Source organism: Leptosomus discolor, chromosome 6 (genome assembly GCF_034619465.1).
Source record: "Leptosomus discolor isolate bLepDis1 chromosome 6, bLepDis1.hap2, whole genome shotgun sequence".
In the NCBI taxonomy this organism is placed as follows: Eukaryota; Metazoa; Chordata; class Aves; order Leptosomiformes; family Leptosomidae; genus Leptosomus; species Leptosomus discolor.
The window spans coordinates 26,937,948-26,956,666 of NC_141396.1; the positions used below are offsets into that span (position 1 = coordinate 26,937,948).

The window sequence follows — 18,719 nt, forward strand, 5'->3', positions numbered from 1 at the left end:
ATCCAGTTAACGATCATTTTTGCTGACAAAAACCAAAAAGCTCATCCGTCAAAGCCGGTAGGTGCTGTTTTTCTATCGGTGTTAGCTACTTCTCTTACATTAATTCATTGTATTGCAAAATCCCTTTACTACCAACCTTCCTTCCTCTGTTTCCCAAAAAGAAGGCATGCTATGAACCATTAGTGCTTAAAAACATTTTTACTTGAAAGATGGACTTCATTGTTCTATGAAAGGAAATTAGCTCACTAAAGCATATAAATTGGTAATTTTTTTCACTGAGGAGGAAAATGGCAAAATGAAATAAATGTTAAATTTATATTTTTTTTAAATTCTAAAGTCCAAGTGCTACAGTCTATTCACATAGGCTGAAAGTTAATGAGGAAAAAATATTCTGCAGGTTGCTTATTATATTTACATATATTTGTATATACTTGCACACATGCAAACATTATTCTGTTAGTTTGGGAGACAAATGACCTAATCAGTCATCCACGCCACCAGGAACTGATTTCAGTCTTTGTAGAATTACTTGCATATCTCTGAACATGTCCCCAGCCCCAAATTATCTTAGCTTTTCTCCTGCCTGTTATGCTGGGAAGAGGACTATACTTAAAATACTACCTAAACAATTTCACTGAAGTCTTAAGACTGCTCATAATAGCTAGAAGCATTATTGGAGGAACATTTGTTTTCACAGAAGATACAGCCAAAGATACTAATACCTTACAGAACTTCAAGTCCAAGTCTAAATGGCCAAGGGGCCTGTTACCTAAAGAGGACAGATACTGAAAGGGAGCTCTAGCCAGATTTCTGTCATCCAGACAATCTTTTTTTAAGTAACCCAAACCAAGGATTTGGGTTTGCTGTTTCTCATTGTTGAAATACTGTATCTGAAAAAAAGCACTCACAACCCAAATGTATGTATAACATATGTACGAAATTTCCATAATTCACGTGGGTTTTCAGAACGCATGCTATGTATAAAGTAGTCCTCAATAATTCCATAGAACAAGAGTTATCATCACCCCTATTCAAGAGGAAACAGCTTAACAGAAGCATGTTACTGTACCATTGCTTGAGGTGTAGTTTCCAAACCTTACATCTACAGGAGCAGTCATGCGTTTCAGTGTAAATTACTCTCTGCTACATTAAAAACAAACACACACAAAATGTATGCACTTCTCCCCCACCCCTCAGCTCAACACGCGTATAAGAAATATCCTCCTTTTGCAACACTGAGAAAACCCCCCACCCACTGACAGTTACCTGCATATATCCAGTTTCGGCTGTTTTTACAGCTGTGTCAACCAGACCTTCTCGACCAGCCATTGTATGAAAAAAAAATTCAGTGGGCGTCAACCCAGAATAGAAGCTATTAGCAACAAAGCCTTTTGCTGCTGGCAGCTACAGAGAAGAACAGTGAAAAAACATTAAAAAATTCAATACACATTCTATATGCATGTTATGGAAAAACATGTTGTATGTCATCTAAATTCTTTCAGATAGTTAGCCAATACATATACAAACACAGAGCAACCGTCTCAACTGCATTTAGCTTTGAAGTTCAATGTTTGTATTTTAGATCTGAAAGGCTGAGAAACCTGGGGTTCTTTAGCCTGGAGAAGACTGAGAGGGGACCTTATCAACACAAATATCTAAAGGGCAGGTGTCAAGAGGATGGGGCCAGGCTCATTTCAGTGGTGCCCAGTGACAGGACAAGGGTGAACGGGCACAAACTGGAGCACAGGAAGTTCTGCCTCAACATGAGGAAAAACTTTTTCACTGTGAGGTGGCAGAGCACTGGAACAGGCTGCCCCGAGAGGTTGTGGAGTCTCCTTCTCTGGAGATACTCAAAACCCGCATGGATGCAGTCTTGTGCAACCTGCTCTGGGTGACCCTGCAGGGCAGGTTGGACTAGGTGATCTCCAGAGGTCCCTTACAACCACTACCATTCTGTGATTGGCTTCAAAACCCTTGCCTAGTTCTTTAAAATTAATCTAATAGACTTTCTTTCTCCTCCTGCAAGCCTTGCCATGCTTCTAGCCATTCCTTGCAAACACTACACCAACTTCTAACATTTTGGCCTCCTTTAAAGTTGCAAAAATTGAAAGGGTGGTAAGAACGTTCATTTTGCAATAGTATAACAAAGGTATTTGCAATGCTGAAGACTAAGGAATACAGAAAAAATACGACTGGATGTATGTACATAACTAATTCTTTTGAATGGTTTGTTCTCAACGTCTGAGAAGAGTTTTTGCGAATGAACTTTATGCAGGCAGCCCTTTAAGTCAAGTAACACCAAACTGCCTCCACAGAACATGGAATCACATAGAATCACATAGAACAACATATAGCCTACAAAGAGGTTCATCTTAGAAGATCACTTTTTGCTGTTGTTTAACAGGTAGTGCCTTCTAAATCAGTAAAAAGGTATAGTTAAATTTTAGCTTCTTCCTTATCTAATCCATGAAATATTTTTTTCTTCTTTAATTTATTCAGGAAAGAAAAAAAAATTTACATTACAGAACTCAAAAGCTGAATTTGGACATCTAGTGACAAATGTGATCCTTTTCCTTCACTGTGTCATGACAACACATCCTATCGTGCCCTTCTTAAAATGGTTTAGGACAACTTGTTTTACTTTTCTTTACAGTGTATTGTAAACATACAGAATTACCTTAGAATGCTTCTCAAAGTGAGGCAAGGACCTGTTCTCAAATCCATCAGGAACTCGGGACCCACTGATAGCCTGCTGACCTACACAAGCAATCATCTGAGATATGTTAATGAAGGAGCCTGAACAGAAAGAAAGAAAGAAATTTATCTCACTCACAAACGTGGAATATCAGTGCTCCTCTGATAAGCTGTCTTCACTTCTATGAAGATCTATTACTTAGCTTCGTAATTTGTCAAAAATGCATTTAGAATTGCAACAGTTAAAGAGGCTTTTCTATTACCAGTCCTGTAATTTTCAGCATTTATGCAGAGACTGGCAACTAAGTCTACGATAATAACTAAGAAGAACTTTTAATTTTTTTTTCTTTGGGTCATAAACATTCCTGACACTGCTATTTGACAACTACAGTCCTTACACTACCCTGTTTTGTATTATGAATTGTGTTTTACATAATCCATGACCCTAACCTAGACATTTTGCTTCACAATTTCTTCAATAAATATATTTTAACAATAATTTTATGAGCAGTTCAGTGTCTACCAAGACTCCTAGAACAAATTAAGTCTCAGAGACTTAAGTCACTAATTCAGAAGTTTTATTTGCTGAACATGTTTGCAAACAATGCCTCTTCCCCCCCCAAATTACACACTTAATATATCCTCCTTCTTAGATTTCAGTATTTCTTAGAAATAGAATATGTCACCCAAAGGCTTTCTGCAACGTATTAGAGACAGATATATAAAGGTAAAGAGTTAAGTGTTTTCTTCAAGTTCTCACAGGAAACAAAGGAAAGCTCAAGTAAGTATTTGAATATAAATCAAATATTTACTACAAAGATGGTCATTCAGAAACAAAGCAGTTCAGATGGCTGAAATACTAGTTCCAATTCTCAATATATCATTCCGAGTTGATTTTTTGTATGTGAAATAGATACTTGAAGTCAGAAGCACAACTAAAAATTTTTTACTGATTAGAGTCTTAAGAACATCTAAAGTTCCATTAGAATGTTTTTTCAACTTGTATAAAAAAAACTAAAGGCACAAAATCTAGCACATCAGCTTGATTTTAATTAACTATACCAAACCTGGAGTTACTGAGAGGAGTCACTCCAAAATTACACGACATGAAATTAATACTTGCACAACTGACTGTATAAAATAAGCTATGAAGACAGAACAAGTAATTTTGAGAGCAATGATGGCACAAGCAGTCTACTTCCAAAGCTCAGCTATCCCTACCTTTAGAACCACAGAGAGCCATGATAAGGGGACTGTTGCTCTTGTCCAGTTCTCTGAGACAAGCACTGCCAGCGTGATCTCTAATAACTGAGAGTTCTTTAAGGATTAAGGCCTGAAATGCGAGATTTCAGAGATTTAGCATTCATTAAAAACAGTACTCTATCACTTGCCAGCAATACCTTCAGTAGTCAAAGGGAATTCAAAATACCATGAAGAGAAACAAACCTAGACATTGCTTTGGGTAAAACAAGTTTGACTTTTAGCTTGCCTGACTTTCCAGTTTGCTGCACAGAAAGTCTTTTGTAGGATAACACAGGGGTAGCCAGGGACACAACAACCTCTTTTGTCACTAGAACCAGCTTAAGCTAAACTGAGCATTGAACTAAGCTCCAAGTCTCGCCGCACTGTGTGAAAGATTACCATAAAAAATATAAATATTTTTGGACTGCTTTCAGAGAATACAATGCTGATATCTCTAATTGTTAAGAACATAACTCTACTAAAAAAAAAACAAAACCACCAAACACCTTTCTAGGACATGCACAGGTGTCTGAAAAGAGGAAGAGTCAAAAAGACTGCAAGACACTTCTTTCAGCCAGAGTGCCACTTAAGCTGGAGAACTGTGGCAGTATTTCATCATGGGGTGGGGTTTTCTGGTTGTTAGTGGTGGTTGGTTTTTTTTTTTTTCCCTTTTTTTTTTCTTTCTACTTTTTTTAAAGGTAAAAACTGGACATTGACTAGTCAAGAAGACAAATGCATACAATCATTAAAGACAATGAAATGAGCGTTCTTCCTCTGACTTCATTAAGTCCCTGTCTGCAAGCTTTTGTGCAACATTCACTACTCTTCATCAAAATTTCTACAGAAAAAACCAGAAAACCCAGCAAAACCCAAGTCCACTTAACTTTTACCCCAGTAAAGGGCAAGAAAACACTTGTATATTCCTATAACTAAAGGAATATTTTGCTTCTTAGATTAGATTCTTTACTGTCACTGTTCTTTATTAACTTAGCAAATATTGATAAATTTAATTAATGCCGTACCAATTACCTACATAATTTTATTCTCTTGTATGTCACCCTGAATACATCCAGCCAGGAGGGAGGATCTCAGTTGTTCAGTATTTAGCTAACACTGTTAGATGCATACAAACATCTAAATTTAAGCCTAGACAGACTCAGCTACAGTACTGCACCTAGGGAGCCCATCTGCTCATATTTTTAGGTTTCAGAAGACAGCTTTGAACTGCACAATTTATGTGAATATATTCATGAAGTCTCTATTCTAGATGTACAGTGATTTACATGAAAAATTTTACCTCTAATGTCTCTTCTGCAGTACAACCAGGCTGCTGCTGTAGCTTGCCAGTGTTCAGAGCTTCAATATACTCATCACATTTCTTATAGCCAGCGTTCAGAAGCTCGTACTTAGCTTTTAGCAGGCCCTGCCCAGGGGTTACATCACCAATTCCAATTGAAAAGCCACGATTAGCTATTATTAAAAATAAAAAAATGAAGAAAAAATTACATTGATAGCTTAATCTCATCTAGAGAAAACAAATTAAAACTAGGAAGTATTTTCTCCAGGAACTTTTTTTCCTCCCATCATGTGACCCTCATGAGCACAATCACTTGTTTCACTGTTTCTGTCACCTTCACAACTAGCTTATGTTTTTAAACACAGCACATCACATTTGAAGGAAAAATCTTGCTTGATTGCTCTGTATTTCTGCTTTAAGATACTATTTTACAAGGAAATGCACTTACAAAGATAGACGGGAGCAAGTCTGGCTAGTCGCGACATGGCATCCGCAGCTTCTACCTGTCCCCAGTCTCTCAGCAAGATGTAGAAGATGTTGTTCTTGGATCCTGAACCTAAGGTTCCTTTGTCCATACTGCCACTCATTAACTCACTGTTTTGAATTGTGACATCTAGAAAAAATAATGCAAAAAGAATTAATTGGTTGTCTAAAACATTACCCAAACTCTCGTAATCAGTTATGGAGCAGGTTTTAAATAAAAGCTCTGAGCATGAAAAGAAGAAAGCCCAAACACATACAGCTAATGTACCTCTAGACAGCTAATGTACCTCTAGAAGTGCATGAGGAAGTATAAGGAGAACAGCCTACAACCTGACTTTACCAATTTAAGTTAAAATTTATTTCCCTTCCTTCTTAGAAAGGCAACTGTATCTAATTTAAAACTTGTCAGAAACATTGTGAATAATCCTTTTTGTTTAAAATCTAAAAATAAACTTCTATTTATGAATCAGAATGAAGTCTTCAATCTCATCCGTCCAGAAACAAAGTCCTCAATCATTCATCATAAACCAATGCTACTTATTTATTTATGAAGTAGAGCAACAAAATTTCAGAAGCGAAGTTACAGTTCTCTTACTCAAAGATTCTGATATTCAGCTCAACTCAGTCACCTCTGGAGGCATAGCTTAAATATAAAAGGCACGCTGGACTCAGATGTCTCTCTAATTACAAGCACATCATAGCGACATCTATCTTGCCTGTAGGCCTGTACACGCTGCCTCTTTTAGGTTATTTCCTTTTGCTTCATCAGGAACCTCCCATTTCAGGCACTGAATCTTCCTTACAAGCTTTAGTCTTTAACCAATTAAAAAATATCTTCTGTACAGAACTTTAGACATGTTTTCTATGAGAGCAGTACAATATATGTTCATCTTCAACTTCATTATGCATCTTTCCAAGATGATGGATCCAATTTACATCCTTTTATGCAGAATGCTTGTAGATGTTTGCGCACCACACTCTATGCTCAGTATTTTCAATGTGAATTTAGGTAATCATCTTCTTGAACCAGAAGTCACTGCTCTATCACTTACTATATACAATCAAAATACAATACCAAGATTTCTTGAGACTTTGGAGGATTTGCAGAGAACTTCCTGAAGAGAATTAGTGTTGATTCAGAAATTAAGTTTTTTCAGAGTACTGAACAAAGCCACCAATGAAATCCAAAAGCTTTCCACATCATCTGCTACTGTCAAACTCAGAAAATGGAAATTCTTCCCATACTTCCCAAAATGCAAAGACTGCAGAGCAAAAGAGACTGCCTACATTCACATAAGTGTGAACAGGATTGCTTTGTTGCCTTTCACCATGTTCCTTAGAGGCTGAAAAAAATTATGCCACCATGTTTAGAACCAACTTCACAACCAGAGTGGTCCTATCTTCTCAAGAAATCGCTTAGTCTGGTGTAGAGTGGATTTGAGTCCTAACTGGTAATTCTTTCTCAGATCAACATTGCATGACAGAATTACTGTAAATCAATGGATCCTCCCTAGGTTTCTTAACACACTCCCAAGCAGCAAGCAACCAAGGTAATCCTGCCTGCTCAAATTCTTTTCCAGCTGTTACCACATGAATGTTAAATTAATAAGCAAAGTCTTGCTCATCTCCTACAGCCTCTTCAATCCTGATGCTTTACACTCCATCCGCCACTGGCTTCCCTAACTGGAAACATACAGATAGATGAGTATCCCAGGGATTCCCATCTTCCCTACATATCCTAACTCCTTTCACTGTTTAACTTCTAAATCCCTGTATTACTACTCCCACTTAAGATACTAATTTTTTCCATTTGCTGTCTACACAACCACTTCCTAAGCTTCTTTGCTTTTATCTCTCTCACCTTCAAATACTATGCTAGTATCACAACACGTCTAGCATCATATAAAAGAAATTTCATTACAAGAAAACACCCAAGTCTTTTCTTTCATGTTCAGCATGACCTCAACTTTTGAGAAAAACTGCATAGCTTTATTTTTCATTTCAAGCATACTTATGTGAAATACTGCTTTAACTCCTCCAGTAAGCTCACAGCAACAAACACAACAAAACAATAGCTACGATTTCTTTAAGACTTCCAAAACATAGCTTTAGAACTGTCACTCACAAGAATCATTGTAACACAGGTCTTCTCCTTTGCCACAATACTGTTTGCCCTTGGTTCGTAGATTAGCTTTTACAGGACAGTCATCACTGGGTTTGAGAATGAGGCTGAAAACCTGTTTTCCTGTCCAGAGTGTTACAGGCTTAAAGAAATAAAAGGACAAGAATTAGAATTACAGAGTTTATGCTACAACTACAGTAAAACAGCAAGCAAGAATTTAATTGTAAAATTGTTTTCTATACATAACCTTTCTATGGTTATATGTGCATAGTAGCATTCCTTTGAATAGGAAAGTGTTACGCACTTTTGAGACACAAAACCACTGACTGCTGAATGGTTTTCCTTTACATAGGGGTATGTGCATGCATTTAAAGAAACATGCTGTATCACTCTATCTTATTGTCATATTTCCCTTTCTGATTAGAAAAGGAAAACCCTCACATGATACTGTGGTAATTTCATTTCTCAAACAGGTTGCAACATTTACAATTCCTTCTTTAAACAGTGCCTTCATATAATTATGTACTCCCCTAAGCTGTAGTTAAATGTAAAGTAACTGTCACAGCTAGCGCTAAAATTATTCATTTGGAATGACAGAAGCAGTCAAAAAAGTACTGCTCTTGGCTATTAGCAAAAGTTATAAAATTCATATTAGATACTGCCCATAAATGCTCTGACCTTGCTTATAAATTAGTATTATTCACTGGTATTTCAATTTCACTTTCTGAATTTCCCTAATATTACGCTTACTATTTTGAAATTAAATACAGAGTATTAAAAAAAGTATACACCAATACTTAGTATTTGAAAACACATGAAACTCTCCAAACAATACTGTTCGCCTCAAATACACAGTTAATGAAATATAGATACCCTTAAATGTATGTGAATGAGGGCTTAACAGACCCTAACCTAATAAATGATACTACAGCTATCTTCAAAGTTTGTGATAGACACACAAATACTCTGCCCTTCATGATAAATATTTTGCATATGGGACGTAACAAACAAAAGAATTCAACCAAACCAAACAAAAAACAACCAACCAACCACAACAAAAAATCCCATAGCACTCACCCTCTTTAATCTTTAACACATTGCCAGGTTAACAACTAACGCATACTATTTCACAGGTCTAATATCTCCTAAATTTGGGATACTGAAACCTAGAACTGTTGAGCATTTCAGGACATTATTTGAGGGCACCCAAGGAATAACGTACTTCCTCCACTTCGCCCCGTATTAGTCTGTACAGCTAGTAACAGTGAGATTACAAATAATGATGTATCTTCTACTGCTGCTAATAGCCAATTGGTCTGTCTCACAGTGGCAAGGCAGTAGTAAAGCTATGTTTGAACCCAGAAGGAACTCTGCATCTGGACTGCACCATGCAAGGTCCACACCGTTCAGCACCAGGAACCATCAAACAACTTCTGCATAGCTTTGCCCCCGAATTCTGACCCTTGTACTTCACGCTTTACAAATACAAAATCTCATACAAAACTCATGTGAGAGAAAACAAGAACTGTCTCTGCTAAGAACATTACCATGGGTCAAGAACACACAACAAAGAAAGGCTTAGTAACATTAAAATAATAGTTCAACACACCTTCAGAATTGCTGGAGGTGGAAGACGAACTTTAATCTTTTCATCCTTGCCAACCAATATAGAAGCAATAATTTGACAGGCTTTGGCTCGATCAAAAAATGTATCTTTTAATGTAAGAAGATAGGCACCTAGAATGTAAAAAACTATTAATGACACAAACTAAAGTGAGATTAAATTTAAAAGCTATTGCACACTCAGTATCAATGACTTAATTCTAATACTAGTTACCTACTTTGCAAAATGACAATAGTTTAGACAGCTTCAGTTGTAAATCCATTCCAGAATTTTGTTTCACACTTTAATTTCTAAAAATTAGAATCAGTGCATTTCTATAAGCTATTCTCTCTCTCAGACTCTATCCCATAGGTAAAAATAAGGCCTCGGCATTAATTTTTGTACAATTTCTTGCTTATATCCATTAGACATTTCCCAAAGAATTAAGGAAACTTCAAGTTACCTACTGTAGGTTAAAACTAATTTTTGACTAATGAATTCAACTCTCCTACCATAATTATAAGCAGCTTACATTGTCTACTTAACGCAGACAAAGATCCCAAACATTCATTTTCTCAGTTGGAGAAACACTGCAAAACATATGCAAAGGTAGTAATAATTGCAGCTGCAAAGGTAGACCGTATCAGAATAGACTCTAAGGTCATCATTATACTTCAGACTAACAATGGCCTTACTTTCATAATGTCCCTTTGACTTGTGAAAGGAAAAGTTTTAATTAATATAGAAAAATTCTGGAAAAGAAGGAAGTGATTCTGAAGGAACAACTGTTATATCACACAGGTCTAAAATAACCTTACTAACACACCTGTGAGGAAATCCTGAATAGCAGCAATAAGAGGTTCTCCATTTCGTGGTGTTACCAAGTTTGCTTTAGTCTATACGATACAAGACACAAAAAAGTTAAATATTTGAAGACACTGATATTCCATTTGTTATTCAGAAGGAAACTTACTATTTAAGACAGTTATTTTAGTAAAAATTGTAAAATCTTATTCTAAATCAAAGTACAGTTTTCTTCAAAAAGACAGAAAAAATAGACAAGAAGTTTCACTGCAGTCCATTCTAACCCATTGACAATTAAGGAATAATTTGAGAATAGTTACTGGAAATTACATATTCTGTTCCAAAGCAGAAGCTACAATCAACTTGATGTGTTTGGTAGGTTACTATTAAAACAGGATAGGGAAGGGAAGACAAGCTAGCTTTGAGAGTCTGAGAAGGGCCAAAAGAAGTTACACTCACTACAGGGAGCTACTGAAATATGGCCAGTTGTGTGGTCCCTACTGATAGGCAATCACCAAGCTAGACACTGCCACTAGCCCCATTTTCTTACAGTTTACTCAGACTACTGCTCCAGTTAATCACTCTCACCTATGCAGCACAGTTTTGCCTGAACTGTTCGCAGGCCCACACAAACCTGAATCACCTGCTTGGGGTATGGGGGGGAGGGTGGGGGTTCGTTTTAAGCTCACGAATCAGTTCAGCAAGCCAACACACGCTGCAGCCTACAGCTGTGTTGTCCTAGGTTACAGTGCAAAATGTGCCAAAAGGAAAAAAAAGTATTCTATTACCATCTTCAGGAGCTGTTGAGACCAGGTGGGGCGGTGCTCCCTGCCTCCCCCCTCTGGACTATCTTCTGTTAATGGGCACAACAATGCCTTGTCGCCTGACACATCGATAACTCGCTCCTGGACTATCTCCTGTTAATGGCCCATCAAGGAACTGCCTCACGACTCCCCATCCCATTGTGAGATGCTCCGCCCGGAGGAGGGGGGGGGGGGGAAGGAGCCAAGCAGTCCATGCCAAATAAAAACTGAGATCTCGAACACCCTAGCAGCCTTCTTCCACTGGATTCCCAGAGGAGTTTTTCCCCCCACTGGAGTTCCAGAGGACAAGAGCTACCTACCTACCACTGGACCTCCGGAGGAAGACCAGACCCTTTTACAAGATCTCTGCTTCAACAGAACTGCATCCATCGCTTCAGGAGGACTGCAGCCAGCATCTTATCAGACTGCTACTGCCACTCTAACAGGGTGTCAGGTTGTATGTCAGTGTAAACCAGTGTGGGTTTTTTTTTTCCTGCCTTGTGTTATATATATACATATATATATTAGTAAAGAATTGTTATTCCTATTCCCCATATCTTTGCCTGAAGGCCCGTTAATTTCAAAATTATATTAATTTGGAGGGAAGGGGGTTGCACTTTCCATTTCAAGGGAGGCTCCTGTCTTCCTCCACAGACACCTGTCTTTCAAACCAAGACATGTGGTGGTACATCTGAAGTAGCAGTGGCATTCAGTCACCCTAAAGGAGCCATATACTGGAAAAGTCTCAGATTGATGCTACTGACTACTTTTACACCACAGATCAATGTCTGGAACCATCAGATCCCTCTTATCTACCCTCTCTTCTCCCTTTTTTCCTCCCTGCCTACTGTCTCCTGCCTTCTCTGATAAACTGCCTTCTCCAGTACAAGCACACTATTGCTGCCTCATTTCCAATTGGTCTGACATCTGCAGATGCTGGGCTATCAGACCAGAAAGCAAAGTACGTATGTTTGGTAACACAGCAACCCTATTTTGGTAGGAACCACTAAGGACAGTCAGGCAGAAACATACCAATGATATCTACTTACTTAAAACCACTGAGTTTTCTAGATGCTAAATATAAGTCTATTAGACCACCACTGCATAACAGTCCTAATTTATTCTGAATTCCCTTTTGCAGAGTTTTCAGGCAGATTCAAAGTTGCACACTATCCATACCCACAAATACTGATAATATTTCAGATTTCACGTGCAAGTTAAGTAGAGGGTTCAGCCCATCTGTCACTAGCAAAATCACAGGACCAATATTATCTACCTACCCCCATTAAAACAAGTGCTTCTGCTTTTGCTTCTTCTGTCTGAGGAAGGTGAAGGTTCATCTCATCTCCGTCAAAGTCGGCATTGTACGGTGTACAGACACATTCATTAAATCTGAATGTCCTATGAGGTTTTACTTTAGCCTGGGAGAAGAGGAAACAAAAACCCAAAAAAGATGCACATGCAGTCAAGCATGCTAAAAGATGAAAAGTCATGCCTGAGTGTTTCCGTGTAGACTTTATCTTTTCTTTTTCTTACAGACACGAGTCAAAATTTCTGATTATAGGATTTAACTCAACCAGTAACTGATAGAAATTGTACTCAAGTTATATTACACAAATGTAGCTAATAACTTCCATTATGAAGAATTTATACAAAGCACAGAACACAACATGCTTTCTAGAGATCAGATCAACTCTACAAAAATGAAATGCTTATGCAAGAACAGATATTGAGGTGTACTACAGCTATTAACAGAATTGTCCAGACAGCATACTGCCCAGTCACACATCAGTTCCCGTGCAAAAGCACAACTGCACCGTATTCACGCTTGTCCCCATGCAGTGTTTCAGAAGCAGCTGTTTGTTTTTGTGTGTGTAAGAGATAAACACCAGCAAAGGGAAACCACCTAGTATTCAGGGATGCACTACCTGTACGTTAGACTGCGTGTGCACTTACAATGTGAGCCATGATGCTCAGCTTATGAAGAGAGGGTTGTCGGTTGAATAGGACTATGTCACCATCTATAAGGTGTCGCTCCACGATATCACCAAACTTCAGCTCCTGGGCCATCTTTTCTCGGTTTCCGTATTTCAAAAATCTTATAGTAACACATAATAATGGAGTCAGAAGAAATAAAGGCAGTAAGTGTTGGAGTATTTGTATTACAGTAACTAGAAGACAAAACTGGTGTGGATTGCATCATTAAACATCAGCCCTGCTGCTATTTTAAATAACAAATGTATTTGTGACATTAGTTAACAAAGCTACAGTTACTAGTACAGCAAGTAAGAAAAAACTCTGTTTATAATAATAAAGAATATGTTTCAATTGTATCAGGGAGTATAGGGAGTTTCACTCATACACTATCACTTCTTATTACCCATAAAATGACACCGGATTAGCACTGTCATGAAAACAGCCAGTACAATGTGCCCAAAACTGCCTGATTTAATTTATCTTTGTACTACACCCTCTATTTCAAATACAAGAGACTCGGTCATAAAAAAAATAAAATCTAATCAGAGTTCACTATCATTAGTATGTACACTTACATTTAAATCCAACAGATTATCTAAAAAGAAATTGTATGCTAAACCTGAGGAGGTAATGACAATTTTTTTCTTACTGCCCTTTATGAAAGATTCTAAAAATAAGTTTTAATCCCTGTAGATATAACAGTTTTCAAACAGCAGTAAGAACAAGTTGATGGGTAGAAATAAAAAGTGAAACATTACAGGTAAGTATGATACCTTTTCATCTGTGTGTGCCTTTGCTGGATGAAGTTGGCTCCAGGATGAACATCAGGACCATTACGGACAAGTTTCCTCATAAAATTAATATTTGCTTTGTTCACCTGTCGTATAAAGACTTCAATCAGAAACAAATGAAACAAGTTTCAGGACCTCTTGTTTTTGGTGGTGGCTTTTTGTGTTTTCAAATTTTAGGCTCAATTGACAATTGCCCTCACAGCCTCCAACTTCTGAAGGGAACAGGCAGGAGGGAATAGAGGAGGAAAATGTAAGCCAAACTTAGAGCAGAATATTAGAGTGAAACTAAATTTAAAATCTGGGAAGTAAATTCAGAAATAAAAATACCCAATCACTCTTTTGACAGATACACCAACAATCATATAAAGCTGCAAGTTCAAAAAGTATGCAAAACTCTCCTCTCTTACACCAGACGCCTTCACAGCACTTGCATATATCTGATACCACAACCTTCATTTACTATCAGCAACAGAACTGGAAAACCATCGCTGAATGACATTTTGAACATAAGCAATACATTCACTCCCTTTTATAGCAAGGCTATAAAGAAAGAGAACACTGAAGTCCGGGGTAAAAAACAAAAGGGTGGGGGCATACAAAAAGTTTTAGTTCTACACTACTTACCTTTTCAGGAAAAGTTAGTATTTTAGCAACATGAATAGGCACTGCTACTTCATCTATTCTTAGGTTAGGATCAGGTGAAATGACTGTTCTGCCAGAGAAATCTACTCGCTTTCCAGACAGATTGCCTCTAAACCGACCTAACAAAATAAGCAAGTGAAAAATCTTTTATAAAAAATAGTTTTCAAAATGTTATTTGTTAAGACAGCACATTAGAACATCTTTCAAAGGACATCACTGAAGCACAACACAACAGTAGCGGAGAAATGCTTTGGAATAGCATTTGTGGTTTAATTAAAAAAAAATATTAAAAACAACTTTCTAGACAAACCTTGCTTTCCCTTAAGCCTCTGAACAAAACCTCTGGTCCATTTTTTAGGCGCCATGTTGAGAGGAATTCCTGAGAGCTCACTATTAATGTACAGGGCACACTGCAGCTGAAGAAAATCCCAGTCTTCCATAATCATCTGTGTTTTTGCTCCCGATATCCTATGCTAAACAAAATAGTCATCCAGTTCAGAAAATAAATATAACACATAATAAACTAGCAAAGAATTTGTCTGATATATGTACAACTCTTCTCTTGAAAATAGATGTTAAAAACAATCTTCATACATACGAATGAAACAGGCGAGATAACTTTGTAACATGATGCATATTGCTATAGCATACGGCCATTCACAAGAGCACCCAGCAAAAAATCTCTTTTGACCAGCATTGGCTTTGGACAAATGCTGACAAAACTATGTGTTTGTTTAAATTCCATTTTTCCCAAGTCACTGAAGCTAAGCTAATATAACTTCACAGACAGAAAAATCACCAGTAATTTTTCAGTCCCAGGAGAGTTAGTGCTCACTTGATTTTGTTTGCCCGACAAAAGAGTTTTGAAAAGCCTGAAAAATATTCGTCTGGTGGAGCTGTTCTTCTAAAGAAACGATAAATTGTCATATATTTTTCTAGTCTTAATTCGATAACCATGAAACCTGATTTCTTATGTACAGATGGCAGAATAAAGAAAGGACAAAGATGCAGTTAAAAAGAAGAAGGTCTACATGGAAAAAAAACCCAATAGGTATTATGTTTTCACTGTAAGTGACCACTCAAAAAGGGTCATAGGCATGGGAGGGGAAGGGGGAAAATAAAAAAAAAAAAGAAAAAAAACCTCAAACGAATAAAAACGTTTCCCATAATCCACCAGCAGATCTTCAGCAGGTCCTATACTGCAAGCCGCCAGTCAGCCAGCTCCACTTGAAACAAATAACTCTGTTTCTTTCAACAAAATGCCAAACAACAGAGCAGTACAACACAGACTGCTTGCTAGATTGTAAGCAGCAAGACAAGAAAAACCACTTGCTTTATTCAATTCTAACCAAGTCTTTTGAAAGGCAACAGTCTCCAAGAGCTTGAAGGATAACTCACCTTTTTTATTACGTCATTGAGGAAAATTATCTCTGTTAGTTTCATTGTCAAGTCATCTTCATTGGTGCCAGACTTCAAGTCACTCACAACAGAGGGTCTGATACACAGTGGAGGCACTAAGAGTCGCGTGAGGATCAGATCTGAAGGTTTACCTGCTTCTGGGTTCATTAGAAGCAGAGGAATGTCTTCTGCTGGGATTCTTTTGAAGAGGTTCAATACTACCAAAGGATTCAAGTTTTCCTATAAAGCCAACCGGAGGATGGGGAGAACATGTCATCGTGTAACAGTTTCAAAGCTTCCCTCCTCCCCTCATTTTCTCATTGTTCAAAAATAAAGTATTTTTAAAAAACAAAGACGAACTAGTCAAGTAAACAAAACTGTTTTGATTTATTCTGAGCCAGCGCTTTTAGTGTCTCAAATACTAACTTGCTGTATCATTGCATTCCTCTCTTCCTCATACATCAGTGTTTACTTCTCATTATGTTACTCTCTTTTGTCAAGTTAACTGAGTATATCAGTTATTTGAAAAGCAACTCAATAAACCTCTTACAACAAAATTAGTGCACCGAATCCATTTTATTAGTACAAACTCCCATGAAATACAGTACTTTCTAGACTTTTTCAAAAAATCATTTCTCTCTTAGTACAGCTACTGCTGTAGTACAAGAAACTCCAGACATTCCCTACTTTCTCTGCCCAAATATGTACCCTGAGATCTTCCCAGCTTGCAAAGAACAAAGGAAACAAAACTGCACGCAATGCAACGGTGAATGAAACGAAAAGGTTAATTAAGTCTCCTCTCTCCTCAACTTCAAGTTCTTCTGAAGAAAAAACCCAACAACCTGTGTACTGTAACAATCTTGGAGCTACAGTAAATCTACATGTACATGCAGAGTTTACATGGGCTTATATTTCTTCTCCCTTTTCTAGCTCAGGTAAGCGTAACACACCAAGAACATCTTTCTTTACAGACAGAAATCTATACATCAGAACATACCAATAAACTAAATTTCTCATTAGCATTGTTGCAATAAATACAAACATTCTTTAAGTGTCTTTTGGTATATGAAAATCTTGTACCACCACTAGGCTTAAGCTGCTACTGAAAACCTTTGAGGAGTTTCATTTCACACAAAAAAAACTAGCAGAAAATTTAAGTCATCATAAAATTCACCTGAGCTCTTCCCAGTAAGGGTTCTACTTCTTTGTTATGTTCTATGGCAGTTTCAAAGGACTGGAGAAAAGTAGATACTATTGGATCTACGACTTTCTTATTGGTCTTGTACTTTTCATGTATTATTTTCAACAAACCACATTTCTTCACAGTTCCTGCAAGCAAATAATTGTGGGTTGTTTCCTTTTTTTTTCCCCCCAAACAACAACAAAAACAGTGAACAACAAAAAAATCCCCCAAAACTTAAAACAACCAAGCTACAGTTCCAAAACTAGTTAAACCTTCAGTGAACACAAGAATAAAATATAACTTTATCAGCTTTAACAACTAGTTTTATAAATTCACAAGACAAGAAGAGGTCAATCAGGTTATGTCTCCTTGTATGGCTGGCTTGGTGTGCCTGATTATGATGAAGTTTCTGAAGCTGAAAGCAGGTGGTTTAGCCCACACTTCCATAATTTTCACAAGTTAAAAATGTGAAGTTTTAAGTTCTGAATTAATGACCCACTATGAATCTGTAACACTGCAAGTCCTTTAACAGCAGTATCACTTGATCAACGTACATGAAGGAAAAAAAAAAAAAAAAAGTACTTTGGAAAACAAATGTGAAATCTTAAGGTACTCTGCCATGAAGAAGAAATTCCAGTGTACCCCAAGATCATCACAGCCCAAATACTGCCAAACTGAAGAACATACCCTCCCAGGCGATGACAAGCACGTCTTAAGAGAGATAATTTAATACAATGAAGAAAACCGAAGTTCAATCAAAATTACAAAGTCTATAAATCCTTCTGTGTTAAGATATTGATCTCTGATAACAGTTCCCAATATTTAAAAGAAAAACATGTTAAACAGGGTTGGGTTTTTTTTGCCACTATTCAAGTACCAAATATTGGAGGAGATACCACATGAAACAAAACAAGCAACTAGAACAATGTCTACATCCCACAGAAATGAGATGCAAACCAGCAGTGCCTGACACTAGGAATGCAATTACCTGATTTTTAAGGAAGGCCAGAGAGAATACTCATTAGCTGTGGAACCAACAACCATGTTCAAGATTTTGATGCTATCACAGCTGCCAAGGTAAAATCCATCACAACAGAGAACTTCACTAACTGCTAATGTCAACACTTACCATTAAAGGCACCACAGTAAGGACAAGTGTTTTTCTTTCGGCACTTTTCAGACACTTTCTTTTTTAGCCCTCTCTTCTGAAGATATGTAAGGCCAGGTCGCTTTAGGTAATCCAAAAATTGTTTTTTTTCTTCCACTGACAGCATTATACGGCAACAGGTTTTGCAGATCATCTTAAACGTAAGCACATATAAAGACCATTGTTTAACAGACACAGAGATATAACCTCTTTTACTATAACATAAGTTCTTCAACAGAGTACATTTTTTTTTTCAATTAAATGCTATTGCCTTGGTTGAAAGATCAATTCATATAGTCTAGTACATGGGGAAAAGAAAAATACAGTCAATGAGGCAAATCCTCATCTAAGCTCTGCAGGATCTCAAAAATCCATATGAAGCAGAGCCTTGATTTACTGGGATGTCCTACAAGGCAAGTTATATTGCATACATTTAATTCAAACCACTGCAGAAAAATAATGGATAAAATTAATCAGTCTGAGATTACATAAAACAAAACAGATGCATTTGCATTAGTAAGACTGGTATTTAA

The 18,719-nt window shown here is 37.2% G+C and overlaps 1 protein-coding gene across 2 annotated transcripts in view; it reads right to left on the reverse strand.

The window, feature by feature from the left end:
* Window positions 1-18,719, reverse strand: part of POLR3A (RNA polymerase III subunit A) — a 38,551-nt gene that overhangs the window by 18,283 nt on the left and 1,549 nt on the right. For both annotated transcript variants that reach the window (XM_086466427.1, XM_086466428.1), the window contains exons 4-19: window positions 18,169-18,340; window positions 17,031-17,185; window positions 15,857-16,096; window positions 14,769-14,931; window positions 14,441-14,577; window positions 13,799-13,902; window positions 13,005-13,146; window positions 12,329-12,469; window positions 10,268-10,337; window positions 9,448-9,575; window positions 7,842-7,980; window positions 5,682-5,846; window positions 5,234-5,406; window positions 3,916-4,027; window positions 2,678-2,796; window positions 1,267-1,404 (exon numbers count right to left, since the gene is read on the reverse strand). In XM_086466427.1, coding sequence (XP_086322553.1) covers window positions 1,267-1,404; window positions 2,678-2,796; window positions 3,916-4,027; window positions 5,234-5,406; window positions 5,682-5,846; window positions 7,842-7,980; window positions 9,448-9,575; window positions 10,268-10,337; window positions 12,329-12,469; window positions 13,005-13,146; window positions 13,799-13,902; window positions 14,441-14,577; window positions 14,769-14,931; window positions 15,857-16,096; window positions 17,031-17,185; window positions 18,169-18,340 — 2,298 coding nt within the window. The remainder of the gene's footprint in view (window positions 1-1,266; window positions 1,405-2,677; window positions 2,797-3,915; window positions 4,028-5,233; window positions 5,407-5,681; window positions 5,847-7,841; window positions 7,981-9,447; window positions 9,576-10,267; window positions 10,338-12,328; window positions 12,470-13,004; window positions 13,147-13,798; window positions 13,903-14,440; window positions 14,578-14,768; window positions 14,932-15,856; window positions 16,097-17,030; window positions 17,186-18,168; window positions 18,341-18,719) is intronic.